At 42.6% G+C, this 18,861-nt stretch overlaps 1 protein-coding gene across 4 annotated transcripts in view; it reads left to right on the plus strand.

Moving 5' to 3' along the window:
* agla (amylo-alpha-1, 6-glucosidase, 4-alpha-glucanotransferase a) overlaps positions 1-15,000 on the plus strand; it is a 32,192-nt gene extending 17,192 nt beyond the window's left edge. For all 4 annotated transcript variants that reach the window (XM_041895866.2, XM_041895865.2, XM_041895864.2 and 1 more), the window contains exons 20-34: positions 118-252; positions 1,891-2,021; positions 2,350-2,486; positions 2,771-2,904; positions 3,475-3,650; positions 3,993-4,095; positions 4,786-5,011; positions 10,029-10,149; positions 10,381-10,516; positions 11,170-11,282; positions 11,479-11,690; positions 13,842-13,939; positions 14,086-14,173; positions 14,318-14,451; positions 14,537-15,000. In XM_041895866.2, the coding sequence (XP_041751800.1) occupies positions 118-252; positions 1,891-2,021; positions 2,350-2,486; positions 2,771-2,904; positions 3,475-3,650; positions 3,993-4,095; positions 4,786-5,011; positions 10,029-10,149; positions 10,381-10,516; positions 11,170-11,282; positions 11,479-11,690; positions 13,842-13,939; positions 14,086-14,173; positions 14,318-14,451; positions 14,537-14,654 (2,062 nt within the window). In that variant the 3' untranslated portion in view covers positions 14,655-15,000. The remainder of the gene's footprint in view (positions 1-117; positions 253-1,890; positions 2,022-2,349; positions 2,487-2,770; positions 2,905-3,474; positions 3,651-3,992; positions 4,096-4,785; positions 5,012-10,028; positions 10,150-10,380; positions 10,517-11,169; positions 11,283-11,478; positions 11,691-13,841; positions 13,940-14,085; positions 14,174-14,317; positions 14,452-14,536) is intronic.
* Positions 15,001-18,861: the final 3,861 nt, after the last annotated feature.

Consider the following 18,861-nt stretch of genomic DNA (forward strand, 5'->3'; position numbering starts at 1 on the left):
ATCTGTTTGTGCTATCTTGACAACTCCTGTGTTCATTGTCAGGCCAATGGCACAATCAGATCTGGGACCAGGCGAGATGTCTCCCTCTCTGAGATGTATATGTGTTTCCCTCACCAGGGTGAGTCTGGACCCTAAGGCCCAGGAGCTGGTGGGAGTCATCAGACATCACCTGATCCAGTTCAGCCCCAAGTACAAGCCTGGCAGTCTGCCTGACCAACACACACCAACCATACTGGAGACACCACTGGCACAGTGAGTATACATCATACAAACACACACACAAATGTACCGTTACACACACACACACACACACACACACACACACACACACACACTGCATTGCAAACACACACAGTGCATTCGGAAAGCTATCAGACCCCTTCACCTTTTCTACATTTTGTTACATTACAGCCTTATTCTAAAATGGATTAAACACTTTTTTTCTTTAATTTTTGCAAATGTATAAAAAAAAAAAACGGATACCTTATTTACATAAGTATTCAGACCCTTTGCTATGAGACTCGACATTGAGCTCAGGTGTATCTTGTTTCCATTGATCATCCTTGAGATGTTTCTACAACTTGATTGGAGTCCACCTGTGGTAAATTCAATTGATTGGACATGATTTGGAAAGGCACACACCTGTCTATATAAGGTCCCACAGTGCATGTCAGAGCTAAAACCAAGCCATGAGGTCGAAGGAATTGTCCGTAGAGCTCAGAGACAGGAATATGTCGAGGTACAGATCTGGGGAAGGGTACCAAAAAATGTCTGCAGCATTGAAGGTCCACAAGATCACTGTGGCCTCCATCATTCTTAAATGGAAGAAGTTTGGAACCACCAAGACTCTTCCTAGAGCTGGCTGCCCAGACAAACTGAGCAATCGGGAGAGAAGTGCCTTGGTCAGGGAGGTGACCAAGAACCCGATGGTCACTTTGACAGAGCTCCAGAGTTCCTCTGTGGAGATGGGAGAACCTTCCAGAAGGACAACCATCTCTGCAGCACTCCACCAATTAGGCCATTATGGTAGAGAAAGGCACCTAAATGACTCTCAAACCATGAGAAACAAGATTCTCCTGTCTGATGAAACCAAGATTGAACACTGGCCTGAATGCCAAGCGTCACGTCTGGAGGAAACCTGACACCATCCCTATGGTGGTGGCAGCATCATGCTGTGGGGATGTTTTTCAGCGGCAGGGACTGGGAGACTAGTAAGGATCGAGGGAAAGATGAACAGAGCAAAGTACAGAGAGATCCTTGATGAAAACCAGCTCCAGAGCACTCAGGACCTCAGACTGGGGGCGAAGGTTCACCTTCCAACAGGACAACGACCCTAAGCACACAGCCAATACAATGCAGGAGTTGGTTCGGGACAAGTCTCTGAATGTCCTTGAGTGGCCCAGCCAGAACCTGAACATGAACCCGATCTAACATCTCTGGAGAGACCTGAAAATAGCTGGGCAGCGACACTCCCCATCCAACCTGACAGAGCTTGAGAGGATCTGCAGAAAAGAATGGGAGAAAATCCCCAAATACAGATGTTTTTGCTTTGTCATTATGGGCTATAGTGTGTAGATTGATGAGGGAAAAAAACAATTTAATCAATTTTAGAATAAGGCTGTAATGTAACAAAATGTGGAAAAAGTCAAGGGGTCTGAATACTCTTTCCGAATGCACTCACCAAGTGTATTGGAAAAGCGTTACGCTTACAATGGCTAAAAAGGAATAGTATGTTTGTTTTTTCCTGGTAGTAATATATTTATATAGTGATTCATTGTGTCCATACAGTATGTGTTGAGATACTGATCAACAAGACTCTGTTGTCTCCAGTTGTGCTCTCAGCTGGGTGTGTTGTAATGCTATGTGACTCCATCTTCTATCCCCATTCAGGATCATGTCTAAGCTGACTCTGGGCGACATGAACATGCTGCTGTTCCGCTGTGACTCTGAGGAGCAGGAGGACGGAGGAGGCTGCTACAACATCCCCTCCTGGACCAGCTTCAAGTACGGTGGCCTGCAAGGTACAGGACAGTTCACAGTGAGGTGGTCCAGTCAGCACCAGGGTTGGGGTCAATTCCATTTCAATTCGGTCAATTCAGAGTAAATTTGAATTTGAATTTTACAGTTTACTTCCTGAATTGACTGAATTGATCCTAACCCTGGTCAGCACACATTGTGGAAGTTGCCCCTAACCACTGATACAGGGTCAGATATTTTTCCATCCCCCATAATGGTTAGGATTTGGTTTGGAAAGCTGATCCTAGATCTGTGCCTACAAGCAGCTGTACACATATTGTTGAATGAAACTGGACTTAGAAATTGAAAACGGGATTCATTGTTTTCATACAGGTCTGCTGTCAGTGATGGCGGACATTCGTCCCAAGAACGACCTGGGCCACCCAGTGTGTGACAACCTTAGACAGGGTGACTGGATGATCGACTACGTCAGTAACAGACTATTGTCCCGCGGTGGCGCTCTGGGAGAGGTGACAGTAATTCAAACTGAATGAATGAATCCCATTTAGATTTTTCATAGGCCTTATGATGGTAAGAAGTAGACAGACAAGACCGTCTGATGAACTTGACAATCATTATTGTAATTGGAAAGAAATTAATCAATTAATAACTCTGCCCAGCTAAGGTCTAAGACATGAGTTTTAAATCGACCAGTGTGGTAGCAGTATGATAAAAGGAAGATGATTATCATCATTGTCATCATTTTCGAGTTTGGTTTTATCCAGATAACATGTGTTGTCTCGGTTGTTTCCAGGTGGGGAAGTGGTTCAAGGCGATGTTCCATTATCTGAAGCACATCCCTCGCTACCTCATCCCCTGCTACTTTGACGCCATTTTAGTGGGAGCCTACACCACGGCTCTTGACACCACCTTCAACAAGATGTCCAGGTACAAGCTTAGGATCTTAATTTGATCACCCTGTTGCAGGAAATGCACACCTGTAGGGTATTCAAGGTTAAAAAATGCTTCTAAAGTTTGTAATTTCCCCTTAAACATTTCAGACTTGATTTGCCCTAATTATGTATCAACCCCTACAAAAATGTCCATTCATTATATGCCACACAATAATTCAGATTTCCTGTAGCTGCAGGATTATTTTCCTCCTGTGAGAAACTGGTCAAATTAAGATTCTACACCTGGATGTCTCACATAAACAACCCTATAACGTTTCTCTCATGCTTAACATACGCTTAGGAAATTATGCAATAGAAGAATGGAATATACTTAAATGATTAGATTTAGTGAGAATATTTGTATTAAGAAAGGCCCTGCACCTTTAACGGTATTGGTGCCGAAACCCGGAACCATACCATTAAATTTTTTTGACAACATCTTTTAACCTCTATCCTTTTTTACAACATATGTGTTTTCTCATGGTGTCTTCAGTTTTGTCCAGAAATGGTGCACAGTATTTTTTATGTAAAACCATGTTTTTCTCCTGGTTTCTGTCTCGTTCAGTTTCGTACAGAACGGCTCAACCTTTGTCAAACTGCTAGCCCTGGGCTCGGTCCAGATGTGTAGTGTGGGCAGTTTCCCGGCTCTGCCGCCCTTATCTCTGGAACTACCCGACGTCCCCTACCGCCTCAACAAGGACACTGGCAAGAAGGAGCAGTGCTGCGTCTCCCTGGCCGCAGGTCTGCCTAGAAATAACACATTTCTATTATATTCTACTATTCTACTTCTGTAAACAGTAGTGGGACGCCAACCTAATCACCATAATGCTTCTCTGTTGATATTCAGGAAACAAATAAGTGGTGTTTAAGTCTATTGTTGATCGGCAAAATGGTCTATTGTTGTCAGTCGCTTGGTATTTTAAGCTGAAACAATTCTACAAGCTTCAGTTCATGACCAATCCAGTAGCTATCAGCTGACAAAGCCCTATTTGTATCTCTGTACCATTTGAGAATTAGTGTTTGAATTTCAGCTGCATTTGAACGTCTTGTTTCTTTATTCATCTCTACCTTCATGTTTCACAGGTCTGCCTCACTTCTCCTCTGGAATCTTCCGCTGCTGGGGCCGAGACACCTTCATCTCGCTGCGTGGACTCATGCTGATCACTGGTCGTCACCTGGAGGCTAGGTGTGTATTCTCTCTGCACTGTAATAGTATCCAAATGTAACTTCTTAGCTATTAGAAAATATATAACCAGTGGTTTAAAGTACTTAAGTGAAAATACTTGAAAGTACTACTTAAGTAGCTTTTTTGGGGTATCTGTACTTTAATATTTATATTTTTGACAACTTACTTTTACTTCACTACATTCTTAAAGAAAATAATGTACTTTTTACTCCATACATTTTCCCTGACACCCAAAGGTACTCGTTACATTTTGAATGCTTAGCAGGACCGGAAAATTGTCAAATTTACACACTTATCAAGATAACATCTTTTGTCATCCCTACTGCCTCTGATCTGACGGACTCACTAAACACACATGCTTTGTTTGTAAATTATGTCTGAGTGTGCCCCTGGCTCTCCGTAAATTAAAAAAACAAGAAAATGGTGGCGTCTGGTTTGCTTAATATAAGGAATTTGAAATTATTTATACTTTTAATTGTGATACTTAGTATATTTTAGCAATTACATTTACTTTTGATTTAAAACCAAATACTTTTAGACTTTTACTCAAGTAGTATTTTACTGGGTGAATTTTACTGGGTGACTTTCACTTTTACTTGAGTCATTTTCTATTAAGGTGACTTTTTCCACCACTGGATATAACACTGGAGTACATTTGATATATTAATTGAATGTCTATTTTTCCTACAGAAACATCATCCTGGCATTTGCAGGCACCCTGAGACACGGTCTTATCCCCAACCTGTTGGGTGAGGGCATCTGTGCCCGCTTCAACTGCCGTGATGCCGTGTGGTGGTGGCTGCAGTGCATCCAAGACTACTGTACCTTGGTGCCCGAGGGCATTGCCATCCTCCACTGCCCCGTGGTCAGGATGTACCCCCATGACGACTCCGAGCCCCAGGCCCCCGGCACTCCGGTAGGTCACATCTATACACATACAGTACACACACATTATGCCTGAACGCATACACTTACACACTTTCGTTTCATCCCTCTCTCTCACACACACACCCACATGTACACATATAGACACAAACAGACATATACATAAACACATACATACGCACACACACACACACACACACACACACACACTCCATCTCTCATCTCACAAATATAGACACACATATGCATAAACGCATACATGTCCACACATACACCTACAGTGCCTTCAGAAAGTATTCATACCCCTTGACTTATTCCACATTTTGTTGTTACTGCCTGAATTCAAAATTGATTAAATATGTTATTTTTTTTATCTCAGCCATCTGCACATAATACCCCATAATGACAAAGTTAAACTTTAGCTAATTTATTGAAAATGATATATATAATTATCTAATTTACATAAGTATTCACACCCCTGAGTCAATACTTTATATATATATATATATATATATATATATATATATATATATATGCGTTTATGCATATGTGTGTCTATATTTGTGCATGTGAGAGTGTGTGCGTGAGAAAGTGAGAGAGATGGAGAGTGTGTGTGTGTGTGTGTATGTATGTGTTTATGTGTGTTTGTCTATGTGTACATGTGGGTGTATTTTTTTTTTTTTTTTTGTGGGGGTAGATCAGCTTTAATATTGCAAATAGATTGTGACTTCTATCAATGTAATTATCTGCATCATTTTCAATCCCCCATATATTTTTTGGTAAATATATATATATATTTTTCTATGTATTTTCCTGCTTTATTATTTTCCCCTAACCCTACCATCCCTCCCCTAATTGGAGTAAATTAATGGACAACAATACTTTGGCTTCTACTTCCAGCTTATACATACTATATGCATTTTACGGACACACTATATTTTACATTAGTTATCTTGTTTTTTGTTATTTTCAGTCCCACCTTTCAGCTCCCCTCAACCCCTCCCATCTAGCTCTTAACACCATAGAGTTTTGATTTCTATTTGCCATATACAGTATTTTTCAACTGTGCTATGATGTTTCACAAAAGTTCGGAACCTTTCTATTCTCATAGTTTCTACAGATTGCAAATTAAAGATAAAATGGTTTGCTAAGAGTATTATTATATTATTAATCGATTGACTATGAGATTTCATATCACCCAGCAGTGCTATTTGCAGAGTTAGCTCCAGAAAAATGTTGTAGTTCTTCAGCCATTCCTGAACCTATGACCGAAAACAAGCTACATATGGGCAGTACCAAAACAAGTGATCTAATGATTCTGTCTCTTCGCACCAAAATCTGCAGAGCTGGGGTGGGATAGTTGTATCCCCCATATATGTAGAACATTCTATTGGTTGCAAGAATTTTGTATAATAATTTAAATGGAAAAACTCTGTTGTTTTGTGTATCAGTTCATAAACTATGTGCCATGGAATCGGTACATCGAAAATCTCTTTCCAACTATTTTGCAACCTGTATGGCATAGCTGTCATTTTTTTTGGTCCTTAAATGAAACTTGTATACTTCTTTATTTATAACAATTTTCTTTAACCAGTTTTGGTTTTTAATGCAGGGCCGACAGACAAGTTCCTTACCTTCTCCCCTTTCCACTTGCCTCTTCCATTTTTGCGGAAATGCTGCAACTATATACTGAACAAAAATATAATGAGGGAAATAAGTATTTGACCCCTCTGCAAAACATGACTTAGTACTTGTTGGCAAAACCCTTGTTGGCAATCACAGAGGTCAGACGTTTCTTGTAGTTGGCCACCAGGTTTGCACACATCTCAGGAGGGATTTTGTCCCACTCCTCTTTGCAGATCTTCTCCAAGTCATTAAGGTTTCGAGGCTGACGTTTGGCAACTCGAACCTTCAGCTCCCTCCACAGATTTTATATGGGATTAAGGTCTGGAGACTGGCTAGGCCACTCCAGGACCTTAATGTGCTTCTTCTTGAGCCACTCCTTTGTTGCCTTGGCCATGTGTTTTGGGTCATTGTCATGCTGGAATACCCATCCACTACCCATTTTCAATGCCCTGGCTAAAGGAAGGAGGTTCTCACCCAAGATTTACGTTACATGGTCCCATCCATCGTCCCTTTCATGCGGTGAAGTTGTCCTGTCCCCTTAGCAGAAAAACACCCCCAAAGCATAATGTTTCCACCTCCATGTTTGATGGTGGGGATGGTGTTCTTCGGGTCATAGGCAGCATTCCTCCTCCTCCAAACACGGTGAGTTGAGTTGATGCCAAAGAGCTCAATTTTGGTCTCATCTGACCACAACACTTTCACCCAGTTCTCCTCTGAATCATTCAGATGTTCATTGGCAAACTTCAGATGGGCATTTATATGTGCTTTCTTGAGCAGAGGGACCTTGCGGGCGCTGCAGGATTTCAGTCCTTCACGGCGTAGTGTGTTACCAATTGTTTTCTTGGTGACTATGGTCCCAGCTGCCTTCAGATCATTGACAAGATCCTCCCGTGTAGTTCTGGGCTGATTCCTCACCGTTCTCATGATCATTGCAACTGCACGAGGTGAGATCTTGCATGGAGCCCCAGGCAGAGGCAGTTCTTTTGTGTTTCTTCCATTTGCGAATAATCGCACCAACTGTTGTCACCTTCTCACCAAGCTGCTTGGCGATGGTCTTGTAGCCCATTCCAGCCTTGTGTAGGTCTACAATCTTGTCCCTGACATCCCTGGAGAGCTCTTTGGTCTTGGCCATGGTGGAGAGTTTGGAATCTGATTGATTGATTGCTTCTGTGGACAGGTGTCTTTTATACAGGTAACAAGCTGAGTTTAGGAGCACTCCCTTTAAGAGTGTGCTCCTAATCTCAGCTCGTTACCTGTATAAAAGACACCTGGGAGCCAGAAATCTTTCTGATTGAGAGGGAGTCAAATACTGATTTCCCTCATTAAAATGCAAATCAATGTATAACATTTTTGACATGCATTTTTCTGGATTATTTTGTTGTTATTCTGTCTCTCACTGTTCAAATAAACCTGACTGATAATTTCTTTGTCAGTGGGCAAACGTACAAAATCAGCAGGGGATCAAATACTTTTTTCCCTCACTGTATCAACTGGGTGGTTCGAGCCCTGAATGCTGATTGGCTGAAAGCCGTGGTATATCAGACCGTATACCATGGGTATTTATTTTTACTGCTCTAATTACATTGGTAACCAGTTTATAATAGCAATAAGGCACCTCTGGGGTTTGATATATGGCCAATATACCACGGCTAAGGGCTGTGTACAGGCACTCCGTGTTGCATAGTGCTTAAGAACAGCCCTTAGCCGTGGTATATTGGACATATACCACACCCCTCAGGCCTTATTGCTTAATTATAGTACACTTATCATAATTCGGTTGTAATCCAGAGAGGTTAGAAAAATTATCTAGATCCTCTGAGGCTGTGGACTGATCCAAATTGTAGATTTAAAAGAACTTGAATCATCAGCATACTTTTTCTATTTATTTTAATTTTATTTTTTACCATTTATTTAACCAGGTAAGCCAGTTGAGAACAAGTTCTCATTTACAACTGCGACCTGGCCAAGAGAACGCAAAGCAGTGCGATTTAAAAACAACAACACAGAGTTACATATGGGGTAAAACAAAACATGTACAATGACACCTTTCTTTTTAAGCCTGAGTCAATACTTTGTATAAGCCCCTTTGGCAGCGATTACAGCTGTGGGTCTTTCTGGGTAAGTTTCTAAGAGCTTTACACACCTGGATTGTGCAACATTTGCCCATTTATTCTTTTCAAAATTCTTCAAGCTCTGTCAAATTGGTTGTTGATCATTTCTAGACAACCATTTTCAGGTCTTGCCATAGATTTTCATGTAGATTTAAGTCAAACTGTAACTCGGACACTCAGGAATATTCAGTCTTCTTGGTAAGCATCTCTAGTGTAGATTTTGCCTTGTGTTTTATGTTATTGTCTTGCTGAAAGGGGAATTCATCTCCCAGTGAACCAGGTTTTCCTCTAGGATTTTGCCTGTGCTTAGCTCCATTCCATGTGTTTCTTATCCTAAAAAACTCCCCAGTCCTTAACGATTACAAACATACATATAACATGATGCAGCCACCACTATGCTTGAAAATATGGAGAGTGGTACTCAGTAATGTGTTCTATTGGATATGCACCAAACATAACGAAAAATTAATTGCTTTGACACATTTTCTTGCTGTATTACTTGCCTTGTTGCAAACAGGATGCATGTTTTGGAATATTTGTTATTCTGTACAGGCTTCCTTCTTTTCACTCTGTCGATTATGTTAGTATTGTGGAGTAACTACAATGTTGTTGATCCATCCTCAGTTTTCTCCTATCACAACCATTGAACTCTGTAACTGTTTTAAAGTCCCCATTGGCCTCATGGTGAAATCCCTGAGTGGTTTCCTTCCTCCCTGGCAACTGAGTTAGGAAGGACACCTGTATCTTTGTAGTGACTGGGTGTATTAATACACCATCCAAAGTGTATTTAATAACTTCACCATGCTCAAAGGGATATATTTAATGTATGCTTTTTTATTTTTCCCCATCTACCAATAGGTGCCCTTGTTTTCGAGGCACTGGAAAACCTCCCTAGTCTTTGTGGTTGAATCTTTGTTTGAAATTCACTGCTCGACTGAGGGACCTTAAAAATAATTGTATGTGTGGGGTACAGAGATGAGGTAGTCATTCAAAAATGTCCATGCAACTTATTATGTGAGTTGTTAAGCAAATGTTTACTCTTGAACTTATTTAGACTTGCCATAACAAAGGGGTTGAATACTTATTGACTCAAGATATTTCAGCTTTTCATTTTTAATTAATTTGCAAACATTTCCACTTTGACACTATAGGGTATTGTGTGTAGACCAGTGTCACAAAATCTCAATTTAATCAATTTCAAATTCAGGCTGTAACACAACGAAATGTGGAAAAGTCAAGGGGTGTGAATAATTTCTGAAGGCACTGTACATTAAGCACAGGTACAGTCTAACGTGGCCTTGTGTGTTTCAGTCCTTGCTCACACAGCCCTTGTGTGATGTCATCCACGAGGCCATGACACGTCACATGCAGGGTATTGACTTCAGAGAGCGCAACGCAGGACCGAAGATCGACATGCACATGAAGGACGAGGGTGAGTTTGCCACGGTCTGGTCACCTCTGGTTTCGGTCAAACTTTGAGTTAATAAGTAGTACCAGGAGTTTTTCCAGACCAAGTTACCTGACGAGGAATAATTCTGGCCCACCTGTTATTCCCTACAAGTGGCTCTTGTTGGTTTTTAAGGTTTTTATTATGAGGTGCACATTGTCTTGGTGTTTTGCTTCAGCAAACATGGTATATTGTTATTATTCTCCTTGCTCCCAGGCTTCAACGTTGTGGCCAAAGTGCACCGTGATACTGGCTTTGTTTACGGTGGTAACCGCTTCAACTGCGGGACATGGATGGACAAAATGGGAGAGAGTGACAAAGCTCGCAACAAGGGCATGCCTGCAACACCCAGGTAAGACTCTATCCACTGCTTACCCCTCTTTCTTAATGGTCCAATTCAGCCGTTTTTATCTCAATATCAAATCATTTCTGGGTACTATTTAAGTACCTTCATGTGATTGTATTCAATTAAAATTGTCAAAAAGAAACTAAAAATAGCTTCTTAGCTAAGAGTAATTTCTCAAACAAGAATTTTGCTTGGACTGTATGGGAGTGGTCTGAGTAGGGAGGGGACAACTGAAAACGAGCTGGTAATGGCAGAGAGGTTTGGAACACTCTTTCTTATTGGTCTATTTACTAATTTACCGGTCACCAGGCAGGCCCAAATTACATCCCTCCACAACAGGCTGAAATTTCAGGCGGTCTATTCCAACAGATCTTACACTAAAAGGGCATTATCATAATTTCTACAATTTCACAGTATTAGTCCAACCACATCGTGTGGAAGAAAGTATATACAATATAGGAAAAAAACGCTTTTGACTGCACTGGGCCTTTAAACCAACAAAATAATACAATTAAACCAAACTAGGGAAAAGGGAAAAGCCAGTGTATGTTTAGTTGGGCATCTTTCTTGCTTCTCCTGAAGTTCGTAAAGATGTGATAATGCATATTCAATTCATTTGATTTGATGTGACTTGTCTCCCTGGTTGTGTGTGTCTCCAGAGATGGGTCAGCGGTGGAGATCGTGGGCCTCAGTAAGTCTGTGGTGCGCTGGCTGGTGGAGCTCCATAAGAAGGGCCTGTTCCCCCACAGCTCCATGAAAATACACAGGGACGGTGAGTGCTGCCTGGACACACACACACACATGCATACACATGCACCCACACACACATGCACCAGCCGTGCCGGCACACACACACATTGACATGTATGCAAACATATATGCGCGATGTCCCTCCCTCAGAGCCATAATTGTTTTACTAATAAGACATAATGAAAACATTTGTATTATATTATTGTTTTCCCTTGCAGGTAAGGAGGTGAAGGTTTCCTATGAGGAGTGGAACCATAAGATCCTGGCCAACTTTGAGAAGAACTTCTATGTGTCCCACGACGAGAAGGACCCCAACGAGAAGCAACCCGACCTGGTCCACAAGAGAGGCATCTACAAGGACAGCCACGGAGCCTCCAGCCCCTGGTGTGACTACCAGCTCAGGCCAAACTTTTGCATCGCCATGGTGGTGGTGAGTTGCCATCAGAGTGGCATCAGCCCATGCCCAGTTCCATTTCAATCCTTTGCATGTTTTTTCTCATAGAGAAGAATTTGAATTTCAGTTTACTGAATTGAAATGGAATTGACACCAACCCTGGTCCTTAGCCCATTTCCTTGGCTACTCCTTGGGTGTAAATAGATCTAAAGCCCTGGGTCAGTGGAAGACATATAGCATGACATAGTGGTGGAGTTTGTGAGGTATTAAAACCCCCTAATGTCGAGGTCCGCGCCCCCGCATACATCTAATTAGCATAATAAAAAAATCCCCATAAAAACCTGTCAGTTTAAGCTAGATGCGTCTCAATCCACCGCATCCGCCTATATTGCACTTCTGCATCTGTGGTGAAAGGTGACAGAGCTAGAGCAGTGTTTGTCAGACTGAGACTTCTGTAGCGTCCGAACGGTTTGGCCTACAAACTATGACCCCTCTATGGAATGATGAGACTCTGTGTTTTTCTCTACCACCCCCACAAGCGTCTTGGGACTCGTTTAAAGTCGGTACAGCTGATCTGTCAACTTCTGTCTGTAGAGTCCGGACAGTTAGGGCTACACACTAAGACCGCTCTGTGGAAAGGTGACTCTTGCTCTAGGGCGCCCACAGGCCTCACAAGACTCGTCTGAAGTTCCCCGGTACCAGTTGAAAAAATGAACGGAAGTATATATGGAGACTTGTTAGTGCCAAAAATAAGGGGAGAAATACATGTATAAAAATAAACATTCCTGATCTTATATCGCTCAGATATAGGACAAACACTTCAGAACAAACTTCCTTTAGATTCTTTTTTTGGGAACTATCTGTTGTTCCATGTAGTGAATCTGTTATTCAATGCGTTTGTATGGGCTAATAGCAGTAAGCCCCAAAATAACTTTTCATCAAATACACTACATGACCAAAGGTATGTGGACACCTGCTCGTCGAACATCTCATTCCAAAATCATGGGCTTTATTATGGAGTTGGTCCCCCCTTTGCTGATATAACAGCCTCCACTCTTCTGGGAAGGCTTTCCACAAGATGTTGGAACATTGCTGCGGGGACTTACTTAAAATTCAGCCACAAGAGCATTAATGAGGTTGTGCACTGATGTTGGGCGTTCCAATTCATCCCAAAGGTATTCGATGGGGTTGAGGTCAGGGCTCTGTGCATGCCAGTCAAGTTCTTCCACACCGATCTCGACAAACCATTTCTGTATGGACCTCGCTTTATGCACTGTGGCATTGTCATGCTGAAACAGGAAAGGGTCTTCCACAGAGTCGTCTAGAATGTCATTGTATGCTGTAGCGTTAAGATTTCCCTTCACTGGAACTAAGGGGCGTAGCCCGAACCATGAAAAACAGCCCCAGACCATTATACCAGATTCGTCCATCGGACTGCCAGATGGTGAAGCGTGATTCATCATTCCAGAGAACGCGTTTCCACTGCTCCAGAGTCCAATGGTGGCAAGCTTGTGTGCGGCTGCTCAGCCATGGAAACTCATTTCATGAAGCTCCCGACGAACAGTTCTTGTGCTGACGTTGCTTTCAGAGGCAGTTTGGAACTCTGTAGTGAGTGTAGCAACCGAGGACAGATGATTTTTACGCGCTTCAGCACTCTGCGGTCTCGTTCTGTGAACTTATGTGGCCTACCACTTCACGGCTGAGCCGTTGTTGCTCCTAGACGTTTCCACTTCACAATAACAGCACTTACAGTTGACCGGGGCAGCTCTAGTAGGGAAGAAATTTGACGAACTGACTTGTTGGAAAGGTGGTATCCTATGACAGTGCCACGTTGATACTCACTGAGCTCTTCAGTAAGGCCATTCTACTGCCAATATTTGTCTATGGAGATTACATGGCTGTGTGCTCGATTTTATATACCTGTCAGCAACGGTGTGGCTGAAATAGCCAAATCCACTAATTTGAAGGGGTGTCCACATACTTTTGTATATATAGTGTGTTTTTTAAATATATTTTTTTGATACTTCAAGGGGTCTTAAAATTCCAAATCAAATAGCTAAATGATCTTTGGGATGACCTAAAAAATAATTCCATATAACTTAGTAGAACCCCCCCGGCTTAGACAGGGCTTAGACTCTTTTGGGTTAATGAGTTGACCTGAATGGTGTTCTCTATCCTGTCCCTGAGGCTCCTGAGTTGTTCACAGTGGAGAGAGCCTGGAAGGCCCTGGGGATGGCTGAGAAGAAGCTGCTAGGACCTCTGGGAATGAAGACCTTGGACCCAGAGTAAGAGACCTCATTATCACTCATCATTAGAACCATGTGACCTGACCAGGAGAATTTAGGGCCCTGAGGTCAAATGTTCAGGAAAATCTCCTGGCCCCACTCTTTTCTTGGCACGTATACTGACATCACGTTTATTTCTCCCCTAGTGATATGGTGTACTGTGGTGTTTATGACAACGCCCTGGACAACGATAACTACAACGTGGCAAGAGGCTTCAACTACCACCAAGGACCGGTGAGTGCGCCTTACTGAGAATTGAGTTGTACTACACCTTGAATTAGCCGTTATTGTTAACCTTATTATGGCAATGCTCCCGAGGGTATAAATAAAGTTCTATTGAATTGATCTGATTGATATAATGACTTGTTTGTATTTTAGGAGTGGTTGTGGCCAATTGGTTACTTCCTGCGAGCAAAGCTCTATTTTGCCAAGAAGCTTGGGAAGGAGACCTATGAACAGACAGTGTACCTGGTGAAGAGCATTCTCTCTCAGCATTATGTCCACCTGGAGAGGTAAATACACACACTAACACACACATTTGCGCATGCGAACACACATTCTTTGAACATTCATCCATGTCTCTTCTAACCCCCTAAGGTCTAGCTGGAAGGGTCTGCCAGAGCTGACCAATGAGAATGGCCAGTACTGCCCCTTCAGCTGCGAATCACAGGCCTGGTCCATCTCCACGGTGCTGGAAGTCCTCTACGACATATAGCACCTCACTTCCTGTGGGTGAAGACTCACCCTATGATCTAATGTCCTATTGTAGTCCGGCACTGTTTTAATTCACCTACATAATGTGGTATTTGTTGTCTTGTTTTGGACCACATGTACACCCTATGCATTAACCCTATTGGGCTCTCAAGTATACAGTAATGCCTTGTGAACACCAGCACTTGGAGTGGTTGTGGAGGGCATTGGGAAAATGTAGCTCACAGCCTCATTTGACGGCTGACTTAATGTTGTCAAGGTATGATCCCTATGTTACAGTAGATACAGTGGGGAGAACAAGTATTTGATACACTGCCGATTTTGCAGGTTTTCCTACTTACAAAGCATGTAGAGGTCTGTAATTTTTATCATAGGTACACTTCAACTGTGAGAGACGGAATCTAAAACAAAAATCCAGAAAATCACATTGTATGATTTTTAAGTAATTAATTTGCATTTTATCGTATGACATAAGTATTTGATCACCTACCAACAAGTAAGAATTCCGGCTCTCACAGACCTGTTAGTTTTTCTTTAAGAAGCCCTCCTTTTCTCCACTCATTACCTGTATTAACTGCACATGTTTGAACTCGTTACCTGTGTAAAAGACACCTGTCCACACACTCAATCAAACAGACTCCAACCTCTCCACAATGGCCAAGACCAGAGAGCTGTGTAAGGACATCAGGGATAAAATTGTAGACCTGCACAAGGCTGGGATGGGTTACAGGACAATAGGCAAGCAGCTTGGTGAGAAGGCAACAACTGTTGGCGCAATTATTAGAAAATGGAAGAAGTTCAAGATGACTGTCAATCACCCTCAGTCTGGGGCTCCATGCAAGATCTCACCTTGTGGGGAATCAATGATCATGAGGAAGGTGAGGGATCAGCCCAGAACTACACGGCAGGACCTGATCAAAGACCTGAAGAGAGCTGGGACCACAGTCTCAAAGAAAACCATTAGTAACACACTACGCCGTGATGGATTAAAATCCTGCAGCGCACGCAAGGTCCCCCTGCTCAAGCCAGCGCATGTCCAGGCCCGTCTGAAGTTTGCCAATGACCATCTGGATGATCCAGAGGAGGAATGGGAGAAGGTCATGTGGTCTGATGAGACAAAAATATCGCTTTTTGGTCTAAACTCCACTCGCCGTGTTTGGAGGAAGAAGAAGGATGAGTACAACCCCAAGAACACCATCCCAACCGTGAAGCATGGAGGTGGAAACATCATTCTTTGGGGATGCTTTTCTGCAAAGGGGACAGGACGACTGCACCGTATTGAGGGGAGAATGGATGGGGCCATGTATCGCGAGATCTTGGCCAACAACCTCCTTCCCTCCGTAAGAGCATTGAAGATGGGTCGTGGCTGGGTCTTCCAGCATGACAATGACCCGAAACACACAGCCAGGGCAACTAAGGAGTGGCTCTGTAAGAAGCATCTCAAGGTCCTGGAGTGGCCTAGCCAGTCTCCAGACCTGAACCCAATAGAAAATCTTTGGAGGGAGTTGAAAATCCGTATTGCTCAGTGACAGCCCCAAAACCTGAAGGTCTGTATGGAGGAGTGGGCCAAAATCCCTGCTGCAGTGTGTGCAAACCTGGTCAAGACCTACAGGAAACATATGATCTCTGTAATTGCAAACAAAGGTTTCTGTACCAAATATTAAGTTCTGCTTTTCTGATGTATCAAATACTTATGTCATGCAATAAATTGCAAATTAATTACTTAAAAACCATACAATGTGATTTTCTGGATTTTTGTTTTAGATTCTGTCTCTCACAGTTGAAGTGTACCTATGATAAAAATTACAGACCTCTACATGCTTTGTAAGTAGGAAAACCTGCAAAATTGGCAGTGTATCAAATACTTGTTCTCCCCACTGTACATGAGCTAATGTTAAAGCACTTAAAGATAAAGTATTATAAGGGTTTGGAAGACCGACTGTTTTAAACCAGCTAACCTCATAGGCAGTTGAACTTAAACCGTGTGTCACCTGTGCTGCTACCCGGTCCCTGGTGATCCTTTTTAAAGATGGTATCAAAATGTACTGTACTATGAAATTAGTGACGACCCATTGCTTTGTGCTTCCATGCCTTTTATTAGAGTTTAGATCCCTAAAAAGAAACCTCTGGAAACTATCACTGTGACAGAATAACTTATAGAGTTGATGTTCTATCCATAACCCACTCTAAATGTGATGCATCTCCTTGTGAATCTGGTGCCTCTTTTTTAATGGTCAGCATGCTCCCAGCTTATAGTGTGATTTGATTTGTGTCTGTCTACATAGTGTTGTCATGACATTTAGCGGTATATAAAACAGTGTGCAACATGACCCATTCTGTGTCTTTGACTTCATGTCTGTGTTGAGGTAAAGAAACACCTAATAGGGTTACTGAAGGAGTAGCCTGTTCACCAGCTCCCAGTTGACTCTGGATTGTTAGACGTGTTAGACACAGCACAAAGTAAATGTTTTTATATCTATTTATTTAAACATCATCTCGTTTTTTATAATCTATCTGGTCAGACAGCAGCAGCGTCAACAGTTTTGACATATTTTGAAACGTATGTCATGAAGAACAGTTATTATTAATAAATATTGTCTCTAGTCATGTTCATCAGGATCAACTGAAGACTGAGAGAGATATCAGGGGATCCCAAACACTGGCAGAACACAGGCAGAGAACAGCTGAAAAGAGAGAGAGAGAAACAATAAGCTAAATCTGGAAAGAACCTGCTCAGGAGAAACTTAAGGTTGTGAATTCCAGTGACGAGGTGTTCATTCCCGTGAATTTCAGTGAAGGAGCGAGCGTAAATTCCCTTGAATTTCAGTGAAGGAGCGAGCGTAAATTCCCTTGAATTTCAGTGAAGGAGCGAGCGTAAAATCTCTTGAATTTCAGTTAAGGAGAGAGCGTAAATTCCCTTGAATTTCAGATGTGTTACTTATGTGAATCTTCATCCACTGGCGCACAGTACTCACTGGGGCAGGTGAGCTGGCCACACTCATCACTGTGGTGCTGTTCACCTTGGGCCAGAACACTGTAAAGTCCCTCACAAATGTGCCACTGCAAAAAGGTATTACAATAGTAGCCATTAAATATATGTTAGACATCACCTCAGAAACAGTTTTTAGGCAGTAGTATTTAGTTTGTAAATGGAGTATTACCAGAATTGAATGTCTCCTAGTGATGTCACTAGGTGCTTCCCACGTAGCTTGTAACTGGGTTTTTTACACCTGATGCTTGACTCAGAACAGAATTCTGTAGAGCAGAATCCTAAATTCAGAACAGGACTAGACACGCTATATATACAAACGTATGTGGACATCCCTTCAAATTAGTGGATTTGGCCGTTTCAGCCACACCGGTTGTTGACAGGTGTATAAAATCGAGCACACAGCCATGCAATATCCATAGACAAACATTGGCAGTAGAATGGCCTTACTGAAGAGCTCAGTGTCTTTCACCATAGCACCGTCATAGGATGCCATCTTTCCAACAAGTTCATCAAATTTCTGCCCTCTAGAGCTGCCCCGGTCAACTGTAAGTGCTGTTATTGTGAAGTGGAAACGTTTAGGAGCAACAAATTGGTAGGCCACACAAGCTCACAGAACGGTACCGCCGATTGCTGAAGCGCGTAGCGCGTAAAAAATTGTCTGTCCTTGGTTACAACACTCACTACCGAGTTCCAAACTGCCTCTGGAAGCAACGTCAGCACAATAACTGTTCGTCGGGAGCTTCATGAAATGGGTTTCCATGGCCGAGTAGCCGCACACAAGCCTAAGATCACCATGCACAATGCCAAGCATCGGCTGGTATGGTGTAAAACTCGCCATCATTGGACTCTGGAGCAGTGGAAACGCGTTCTCTGGAGTGATGAATCACTCTTCACCATCTGGCAGTCCGACGGATGAATCTGGGTTTGCCGGATGCCAGGAGAACGCTACCTGCCCGAATGCATAGTGGCAACTGTCAAGTTTGGTGGAGGAGGAATAACGGTCTGGGGCTGTTTTTCATGGTTCGGGCTAGACCCCTTAGGTCCCTTAGTGAAGGGAAATCTTAACGCTACAGCATACAATGACATTCTAGACGATTCTGTGCTTCCAACTTTGTAGCAACAGTTTGGGGAAGGACCTTTCCTGTTTCCGCATGACAATGCCGCCGTGCGCAAAGCGAGGTCCATACATAAATGGTTTGTCGAGATCGGTGTGGAAGAA

Source organism: Coregonus clupeaformis, chromosome 14, assembly GCF_020615455.1.
Source record: "Coregonus clupeaformis isolate EN_2021a chromosome 14, ASM2061545v1, whole genome shotgun sequence".
NCBI lineage: Eukaryota > Metazoa > Chordata > Actinopteri > Salmoniformes > Salmonidae > Coregonus > Coregonus clupeaformis.